Raw genomic sequence first — 11,193 nt, 5'->3', positions numbered from 1 at the left:
CGTTATATTTTACATAGTGAAAAATTAAAAAAATCCTCTTTTTTTAAGAAATAAAAATTCATTTAAAAAAATTAAAATTTGTTTGCCCTGTGACAAATGTTAATTGTTCAACTAGGTGAGCTGAATAAATATGGATGCAACCTGAAATCACAAAATTAAAGTATTTTTCTTCTTTTAAGAAGTGATTGAGGTGAATTGGAAAAAGATAGGTGAAGCAAATGAGAGAGAAAAATATAATGAAGGTATTCTTAGTAAGAAAATATAATGTAAAAAGGATAGAGCCAAAAGTGTAACTGAATATATATACTCTCATATGCATACATTCAGCAACTGGACAGAATAAATGTGCCCCCACCAGAGATATAAGCACGTAATCCAATATATGCGTCGTAATCCAATATATGCGTCGAAGTGTCATTTCTATGAGGGTACATGAACAGTAATCGAAACATTCTCATCCTCAAATGGGAGTTAAGCATTGATAAAAGGAATCAGCATCATGAACAATTGAGAATTTGGAGTTTTTTGGTATCAAAAGTGAGGAAACGATTAGTATAATTAGAAAAAAAGGTATAGAAAAGATAAAGATGGAAAGGGCCTCTGATGTATATGAAATTTTGTACTAACAAAAGCTACCCATTATTCGAGAAACCCTTTCGAAGTGTTACTTTCACGATGTGTAAAAAGACATGTAGGAGTGGAAGAGGGAGGAGAAGAGGGAGCAGAAAGGCCACACCCACTACCGTCCATTACTATACCGTTCTGACTCGCACTGTTCATTCTAAAATATATGCATATTTGGGCTGCATGGGTCACTTATTTTGGTTTTCCCTCCCTCCCAAATATGTGTAAGTCTTTCACTATTTCACCTACTGCTCACTATTGTCTACTTTATAACACTCGACTCTCAACCTGTGCAGATGCGGCAACCCCTGATATTTTCTGAAACTACGTCGAAAGAAGCTGAATTTGGCGTGTATTAAGAAGCCTATCCAATGGAGTCTGAGAATGGTTGTACAGAAGAACGACAAGAACCAGAACTAAAAGGCCTAGAAGATGAAAATGAAGAAGAAGGGGGCTGGGAAGGAGAAATGCTGCGCACGAAAATTTCCAACCACCCCTTGTACAGCCTGTTAGTTGAGACTCACCTCAACTGTTTGAAGGTGAGTTTTAATTATGTGCTTCATCTAATTACGTATAAATGTATATGTGCAGGGCAACTATACACGTGTCATACTACCTAGAGCTTTCCTTAAAAGGCGTCTTTTAGAAAACAAACCGCTTTCCTTTTTGGTTATTCCTGGACAGGCAGTAAGTAGGTCGAACATACAACATTTCAACAAGTAGAAAGGGTTTATTATTAATAAAGACAGCTTAATTATATTATTTTGGGGTTCACCTTTTTCATGGTTGCTTTTCGGTCGTTTTATATGTGGGCCGACAGCATCACATGATATATGTATGTCTATAGTGGTGATCCAAAATTTTTGTTATTACAAGTAAGTAACTCCAAAAATTCATAAATAGACTAGACTATCGGTTTCATACATCACAGTTATCATCTACTAGGAGGAAAAGCAGTTGAGCCTGAGTAGTCCGATAACAATACACCTCTTGTAGAAAATTCGATACTTTGAAGGTCATAAAACTTCTTAATAGGTAGAGTGATGGGCTTTGGAACAGTAGTCCCTGAGTGAAACACTACAATAAATTGAGTTTTTTTTACACGAAAAAGTGTCCGCATAAGTCTAAAATAGGACACTTTTTCTAGCATCGAGAAAACCATTGCAAAACTCTGTCAAGAGAAACAGTTGCTAACATGTCAAATAACAAACACTTCTGCCCGGAACAAAATTTGGGTGAGGATGCACCTTTTTTTTTATTTTTTATTTTATTTTTTTAATTTTTTCTATTTTTAAAATTTTTTTTAATTATTATTTTTATTTTTATACTAAATATTGTCCAATAAAATTTTGTCACTTGCCATTTTTATTTTTTTAAAAGATAATCTTTTTCTAATTCTATTTTTGTGTGACTAATAAGTGAGGAGTATAAGGGTTAGGTGTAGCCCATTGCTCTTTCGGTCAATGCATATTGGAAATGCGTCGATAAAATTTTGACCTCGTAGTTACATGTGAACTTGTGATAGGAAACGGTACTTGTGCCATGATAGTGCATCTGCACAAAGGTGAAAGAAGATGTCGAAAACCCATCTTTGTGATTGCAAAGATAGCTTCTGGTGACACACATTCTACTTGTGTTGTCATCTTTTGAACCAAACATCTGGTGCCATTTATTATGTGGCGTCGATAAAGATAGTTTATGATTGTGACGACACTTAATTATAGCGTCGGCAAAATCTATTTATATACGAAGTATTTTATAGATACTTAGAAATTAATTTCTAAATGCAGCATGTAATTATTTTAATAAATATCAAATTTTTATAACTTGTGATTATGCACAAAATAAAAGTATTTTTCATTTTTCATTGAAAGTATGATCAACCAAACATTCTTTTTGGTTGATATAAAGTTGTAGAAAACATTACAATAAACTTTAAAAAATATGAAAGGTTAATTAATCTTTGGAAAATCACATCTACAACCCTTATATTCTAAACGTCATTGGCAAATCGTTTTGTACTTTGATATCGAACCATCTAATTAAATAAACAAAAATTAACTAGTTTCAATGACTAGTTCACCCATTTAAATCTAAAAATAAATAAAATAGTAATTAAAAACTTAATTGTAATGCCAAGCTTTGCTCTACTGGCATCTTTACTGAGGATCAAGAGGTTTGTGGTTCAAATTTCTCACCCATACAACTCCAATTTGTACTCAAAAATAAAAACTTAATTATAACACTTGTATTAAAGAACCTATTCACCCATGCACACGTACTAAAAACTAAATTCACACTAAAATTGTAAACTAAACAACATTAAGATTGAAAAAAAAAAAAAAAACTCAAAATGATAACACAAAATTTGTTAACCCAGTTCGACGATATATGACCTACATCTGGGGGCAGTGTACCTGTGAGAAGATACTGTTACTAATATGAAGTCAAACAATTATAACATTGTACTTATCTGTAAATCTACGACAAATACAGTGACACACGAAATGCTTGACTCGGTGAATGATCGCTTACGCTCCCCCTAAGTGTGATAATCTCTCATAATGAAACTTAGACTCCCCTAAGTATGAGTATATTAGTAAAGAATTACTTAGGCTCCCCTAAGTGTGAGAGTCTTTCTCAAATGTAGTTTTTCCAACTTAGTAGGAATGCACCTTCACTTGAGGAACTTAAACTCCCCTAAGTTAGAGAAATCCTTCTCAATAATGATGTCTTAGGTTCCTCCTAAGATAGAGAACCCTTCTCAAATATCGATATCTTAGGCTTCCCCTATGACTTAGATAACGTTCTTTTGAAAAAAACTTCAATGATGATTTAGAGCAACAACTTCAAGATTAATAATAACTCAGAATCGGAGTTGCAACATTTGGCCACCATGAAAAACGAAAGGCTTCAACAAAAACTATCCAAAAGTGGCAACCCTAACAAGAAAACATCTTACATTTTTTAAATAAGTATAGCTAAAATAGAAAAACATCACAATTCGAAATCTACAGAGAATAAACAAGAAAAGAATAAATAAAAAAAAAAAATCTACAGAATTTTTCAGATAAGGAAAAAATAAAGTATGTAGGATTAGTATTTTGAGAAATATGAGACAACTTCTAAGACAATATCAAGACATTTTAAGAAACAAACTCAAACAACCTTAAACTAATATATAACCAATTTCAAATCTCTAACATTATCTATTATCATTTAAAACTTAGAATGAAAATCAAAACTAATTAATCACACTTGGAATTATAAATGAACAAAATATTTACCTAAAACTTAAGCTTAACACTACTTTGATCAAACAATCTTTTATCCACCGTTCTAATTAAATAATATTTAGAACAAAAATGAAAAAATAAATTAACACTAAAACTAAAACTAAATAACATTTAGATATAAAATGGGCAAAATGTTAACTATCACTTAAATGTAACAATAACATTAAAACTAAGCAACATTTAGAACTACAAATGAACAAAATAGTACCTACACACCCACATATACCAACAATCCCTAATCGGACACCCACATATACTGAAAACAATCTGAACTGGTACCATAACTTCTTATTATTATTATTATTTAAAGAATTGCTACCATAACTTTATGGTAGTAGCATAGAACATTTCTCGTATACTAGCAAATAAATCTATTAAAATACAAATATAGCTATTATGTCGCTACTGTAACTACAAGATAACAACATACAACATTCTCATACACCTACAAATAAATATATAAATAAAATAAATATATCTACCATATCTGCATGATAGTAAAATCAACATTCTCATGCACTTACAAATAAACCTATTAATAATACAAATACATAACTATTTATGTTGCAACCATAGCTGTAGTATATCATACAACACATTCTCTTACTTACAAATAAACCTAAAATACTATAACTACTATAACTATATGAAAAATACGAAAGCCCACCACTCACTGAAAGATGTCACACACAAAGTACCTGCACACATAGTAACAACCAAAAAATGAAATAAATAGACTTAAGAAGATAAACACAAAGTTTGTAAACCCAGCTCGGTGCAAAATCACCTACGTTTGGGGGACAGTGTGCCCATGGAAAGATTCTTTTACTAATATGAAGTTACGCTTATTACAACTACTTATCAGTAAGAGTATAACAAATACAGTGACACCAAACAATTCAACTCTCAAACTGATATGAATAATACATAATCTAAGAAACTAGATAAGAAATTACCTCAATAATCCATAGACAAATTAAGAGATACAATCCAATCCATGCTTACAATCCAAAAGAAAAATAAAAATCTAACCTATTGATACTGAAAAGATAAAGAGGAAGGAAGAAAACTAGGCCTCTCCTCAGCCTCCATAAAATCCAACATAAAATTTGACCTAAAATCGAAGAGAGTATATATAGAAATCATTGGAGCGTTGCCATGCTAGGGACAATGTTGCAATGTTGTTACGTGGATGGGCTTCGAGTGCTGGGCGAGGGATGCGAAGCTAGCCTGATGCTTGGTTGCGCAAGAGGGACGTATGCGGACGTAGAATCTCCATAAAAAATTGTGGCATTGCAACACTGCTTTGCACATCAGCAATTTGCCTTTCAGTGTTGGACATGCGTTGGGCTAAACATCTCAGCAGCATTATGGTCATTTCATCTTTATTAAAACCCCGTTGCTGAAATTGACTCCAAATTACTTCAAATTATCCTGTTTGACATCAAATGCTCGATTCTATCTCTTGATTGCTCGATATCTAAAAATAGGTTAATTAACATGTAAATTCCATTAAAAAGCCTATATTAAGCTAGGAATTATAACTATTTTTGAGAGCTATCAAACACCCCAACTTAATTCTTGCTCGCCCCAAGCAAGGTAGAAACAACACATTCAGACAAAAGTTTATTAAAAAATATCATGCATGCTCTAAATTTACACTTAGTTGTTACTTTAGTCTCATCAGTAAAAAAAGATGAAATTTGCAATCAACAATGAATTTCGATTGCAATCAATCAATGAAACGTATTTTTAAGAATGATTCAAAATCTATTCATGCATGAGTGAGCCTAGAGTCTTGCTAGTTAAGCTTGCACGATCCAGAAAGTATTTATAAAGTCTTCAATCCATTTTCCCCCTATCTAACTCATTTATTAACCTTGGACATACCAAACTTGCAAACAAAAGGCAATATTAAGACAAGGGTGCCTAAACTTATGCACACAAATCTTAATTGGCATTTGTTTTACCTAGACGACTAGCTTTCATACTCAACCGTTAGGAACCTGTCCATTCTTTTCTCGCGGGGTCCTAACTATACACCACGGAGGTAACTCTTTTCACCTCTATCCACGAACACACTATTATTTTTTGCAGGCAAGCTAGCTTTTGCCTCATTTTTTTAAAAAATTAATTTGCTTTTGCTTCTTTTTTTTTTTATTCACACTAGGCTCTATTTTATCCACTTTGTCGAGTTTTGCTCTAAAACAAGTAGGATTATTCCTAAGTCAAAGGTGAGCCTTTTGGGGTGACAACAGAAATACAAACTAGATAATATAATTCTAAGCATGCAAGACTTTAATTTCACAATAACAATAACTTAAAGATGCATAAGAGATAAGATTTTTTTTTAAATTAGGCTAAAATTCATGATCATGCTCTCTTAACATTATTTCATGCAAATTTTATCATAGTAAGAGTGCATCATAAACTATCATCATAACAACCTAAGCAATATAGAAGACAAACATTCAAAGCACACATATCAATCAAGAAATATTGTCTGAGCATAACGCTCAAGGACTCCAGATAAGATCAAAACTAAATCACTTAAAATGATACATTGTCCAATGTGTCATAAGTGAAGCTATAAAATAAGGTACAAGGGAATAGAAAACCTCCCCTGAAAACGTTCTCGCATATGGGGTGATGGTTGGGTTACCGCTCTCTTCAATTTAGTTTTCTTTTCTTTTAGTCTTTGGAGAAACAAAAGAAAGATAAAAAAAAAAAAGAAAAGAAAACTATACACAGAAAGAAGTTAGTTTAAATTTTATTCCTAGAAAGTGATTAAAGTTTGTCACCTAGCTGCCTCTAGGAAGCACAAATTTTTAACGTCGGTTGCTCAACGTGACTTGTCCCCTATCAAAGCACAAAGAAATTCTCGTATTTCTCTTGTCATTTCTTGGATGAGTCGATATAGTGTGGTAAGACTATAAGGGTTCCCATCTTTTGAAAAGAACCAGACAGGTCGTATTTGTGATTTTTAATTTTAGACAAAAAAGGTAAAAATAAAGAATCAAAAGACTTCAATGACCTAAAGAGTCGAAATAAAGAAAAGACTCAACATAATCTGACTCGACTAACTCCTACTCGTAGAGAAAAAATGAGCAATAATAAAAAATATAAGTAATGCCAGGAGAAAAAAAAAATAAATTGAGGATTTGTAGCCTCAACTCTTTTACCTGAGACTTCTCGAGATGAAGTACGGACTCACACTTTACCTTACTGAATTGTTCCTAACATGGCATGAGATAGACATTGTCATCATTGTCAAAGGGTAAAATTCCTCAACAAACAGCCTTAGTAGTATTAACGGTGGGAAGCTCTGAACGGTTCTCCAGTGTAAGCATGACATTTGCTAGCTGAGGAACATGACCAACCTCAACAGGCATCGGGACTTGAGTCTCCTGGTAAGACTCAATAGAATTCTGGACATACTGAGAAGAACTATCAACAAGTTCATGCATTATAAAACCCAAAGTCTTACCTTGATCGTGCTCTGAGGAACTACCTGCTCAACTTGACGATCGATGCTAGTCATTTCACTGCTCAATTCGATATTATCAGAAGATTGTTCCATCTAATACTCTTCAATTCTCTCAACTGATTTAGTAATCTGAGCAACGAGATCACTTGGATTCTGAAATTCAGTTCTAGCTTCGAATATGGAATGGAAGTTATCCTGCTGGAAAGTCGAGAATTCTTGATGACTAAAGGAGGATTCCTACACAATCTCACAAGATTTGTGTTGAGGATAAATCATTTTGCTGATATGCGTTAATTTTCATGTGTTGATGGTCATGCAATGATCATGCCTTGATATGAAGAATATGAATTATGTGTTAATCGTGTATGTGACAGTCATGCATCCTGTCACAAGTTTTTTTACTATCTCACAAAGTATAACAAGATCGTAAGTTTCTCGGGATGATCTGAGGTCGAACACGGGGACTTGCAACTAAGTGATATTTGAAAAGTAATGCGTTAGAGGTGGGGAATAAAAATAAAAAGAAAGAAGTTGGTTAACTATGCGCTACTTCTACTCCTAGCTAAACAGACTGAACAATTGAAATTTGACTATGAGAATCGGTAAAGATGCGACAACTGTTAACCTGTAATGAGATGCATGGAGAAGTAGAGTTGTGGGGGAGTTATCACCAAATCCTTAAGTTTGGTTGCAAGGATAATCCTAACTCGCCACACTAATGCATCACACACCTCTCGGCGGCCAGCCACATGCTTATATCTCTATAATGCATGGTTGCATTGAGCATAAGGTTATTCCTATCTTTGGGAACATTGCTTACTTTGCTTCGTGGGTTTCACTACTTACCCTCTTGGGTAATTGGTTATAGCTACTCTGCCCATAGACAAGCATTGCGATAGCCTCACATTAAGTAAATAGGATTGGCTCACTATATTCGCGCAATGCGCACCTCTTAGTAGTTTGCTACATGCGTCATATCTCTATGTCGCATGATTGAGTATGCGATAACTCTTGCAATCTGCACTTAACTCATTGCGGTGAAAGAAAAAGATGATAAAGTAGAAGAAGATGATGAAAATGATGTTGAAGGAATTAAAGAGATGCATTGATTACAAAATGTATTAATGTCTTAAGTCAAAATGTAATACAATACAGAGGTGAAAATAAAGATGGATGGTTAGATGTGGGCAATCTCTTGCTTCCATCAAATATGTATCAAGGCTGCCGGTAGTGGAATGGATGGGCGGTGGAGTAGTCTCTCTCGAGCTCTATCTTCGACAAAGCTCTGGTTGTCAATCAGTGGAAGTTGTGGAAATGAAAAATTCTCAAAGACTTTTTGCTCATGCTCTCGTCTGTGATCACAAGAATCTGCCCAAGGCAGAAGTCCCAGATGCTTTGAATTTGGGCTCCAAAGCTCTATTTATAGGCCTCAAACCCTGACAGTTTTAATAACTTGCTCTGAATCACTGCCACTACTGACACGATAGGTGAAATGTCATCATGATCTTATCTCTTTGATACTCCCAAGGTATGCGTTCATGATTGTTTCTTCTGAAGTATCAACACATTCCACCCACTCTGCGATCATCCTCCTATCATGGTTATCACTGTAGTTGCAGCATTCCATGTGACCAATGTGTCTTCATTAAGATCAACGCATGTGATCAACTTTGCGATGGTTTAAGATCAACGCATGCGATCAATTCCCGCGACAACTACAAAATAGACATTTTGACGCAAAATAACGCATGATGTAGGGTTAGCGGAGATTTTCAGTGTTGATCGACGCAAGCTTATTATTTCACATGAATTCTTAGCAAGATTAACGCATCTTCTGCTCGTTAACCCTTATAATTCTAAGCAAAAGGCTGCAATAGCTTTTATTTCTAAAAGCTATCAATTTGTTAGAAAGCTCCTTAACCAATTCTTCTAAAAAAATACTTAAATTGGAGGAAGAGGCATGCATCGATAACAGGTTTGGCTAGGCATCTTCTAAGGGGATAATAGTCGCATTCAGGACCATGTGAAACCTGTAATTGCCTAACGACCAAATCTTAAACAAGAGAAGTTAGCTCGGATATTTGATTTTTAAGCTCATTAAATTCTCTTACCTCTTGTTCTCTTCACTGAGCTACTTGCTTTGCACGAAGCGTATAGTAAATGTTCAAATCATCTACCATGATAATACAAGTAGACACAATAAAAAGAAATATATTTTTGAGGTTTTTAAAGTTAACAAGTCAAATTCAATTAAAAAAGAGATTAAATGGCTTGGCTTCCCCGACAACAGTGCCATTTTGTTTGAAATAAAAAATCGATGTTGTTAATTCAACTCCAGACCGAAACAATAATATTTATAAATCACAAAAACCTACTTCTTATACTAACAAGTAGCATAAGTGGCAAGTATGGGGTCGAACTACATGGAGGCTAAGATTTAATATTCTCTTAAGCTAAATTCCACTGTGGAAGGCAGTAAAAACAGGGTTTTGGTTTGGATAAAATGAAAACATGCAAGAAATTAAATTGCAAGGGATTAATATAAACTGGGATCGGTTTATCTAGTTCTCAGATCAAGATAGACATTCATTGCAATTTCTATCATTGTTTTCTACCAATTAATTATGCAATCGAATTATGCATGCATAACTACTTGCTTAATTTGACCGAACTAGCCTCTACAATGGTGGATAACTAGCAAGAATCTAACCAAGAAAGCGTCCTAATTATTAATTAAGGTCGAAATGGCCATACCCTAACTAATATACATGCTTCTAAATTCTATTGGGTTCGATGGTGACCATCTAGAACTAAACATACATGCATTATGACTTAGGATTCATTTGTGTTGATAAATTGTCAGGAAAACCATATTCAATTAATCAATTTTATCTTTGAACCTACAATTAGTACATTCTAGGAATCTTCATCAAATGCCTAATTAACTATTGCTACTTAGGTGAACTTAGCTAGACATTCTTATGCAAAAATAAATTTAACAAGTTATTCATGCAAGATTGTAATAAACACGAAACTAGAGAAGAAATTACCTCAATAATCCATAGACAAATCAAGAGATACAATCCAATCCATGCTTACAATCCAAAATAAAAATAAAAATCTAACCTATTGATGTTGAAAAGATAAAGAGGAAGGAAGAAAACTAGGCCTCTCCTTGGACTCCATAAAATATGACTTAAAATTGAAGAGAGTATATATAGAAATCGTTGGAGCGTTGCAACACTAGGGACAACATTACAACGCTATTATGTAGATGGCCTTCGAGCGTTGGGCGAGGGATGCGATATTGGCCTGATTCTTGGTTGCGTAAGAGGCATGCGTACGAACACTGGAATCTTCGTAAAAACCCGTAGTGTTACAACACTACCCCACACATTAGCAATTTTCCTTTCAACGTTGGACAAGCGTTGGGCTGAAGGATTGATGAGCATTGCGACGCTCATCTCAGGGGCATTATGATCATTTTCATCTCCTTTGAATGCTCAAATTGCTTCAAATTATCCTCGTTTTGCACCAAACATTCGGTTCTACCTCTTGGTTGCTTGATACCTACAAAATAGGATAATGAAAATGTAAAATCCATTAACAAACCTAAATTACGCTAGGAATTATAACTTTTTTTGATAGCTATCAAGGGGCTGGTGGATGGGTTCTCATGAAGGGGATGAAGAATTTCCCTTTCTTTTTTCTTTTTTTAATTGCAAGCTTAATGAGGAGTAATTAACTTACATATTTTTTTTCCCTTTTCTCAAACCCTAGGCGCGC

At 34.2% G+C, this 11,193-nt stretch overlaps 1 protein-coding gene across 1 annotated transcript in view; it reads left to right on the top strand.

Moving 5' to 3' along the window:
* Positions 1-728: 728 nt before the first annotated feature.
* Positions 729-11,193, top strand: part of LOC120084197 (homeobox protein knotted-1-like 2) — a 36,793-nt gene continuing 26,328 nt past the window's right edge. Inside the window, exons 1-2 of the mRNA XM_039040089.1 lie at positions 729-848; positions 921-1,163. Of these exons, the coding sequence (XP_038896017.1) occupies positions 996-1,163 (168 nt within the window). The 5' untranslated portion in view covers positions 729-848; positions 921-995. The remainder of the gene's footprint in view (positions 849-920; positions 1,164-11,193) is intronic.

Source organism: Benincasa hispida, chromosome 8 (genome assembly GCF_009727055.1).
Source record: "Benincasa hispida cultivar B227 chromosome 8, ASM972705v1, whole genome shotgun sequence".
In the NCBI taxonomy this organism is placed as follows: domain Eukaryota; kingdom Viridiplantae; phylum Streptophyta; class Magnoliopsida; order Cucurbitales; family Cucurbitaceae; genus Benincasa; species Benincasa hispida.
Note: the sequence above shows the minus strand (reverse complement) of the source record. Positions and strands in the feature narration are given on the sequence as shown.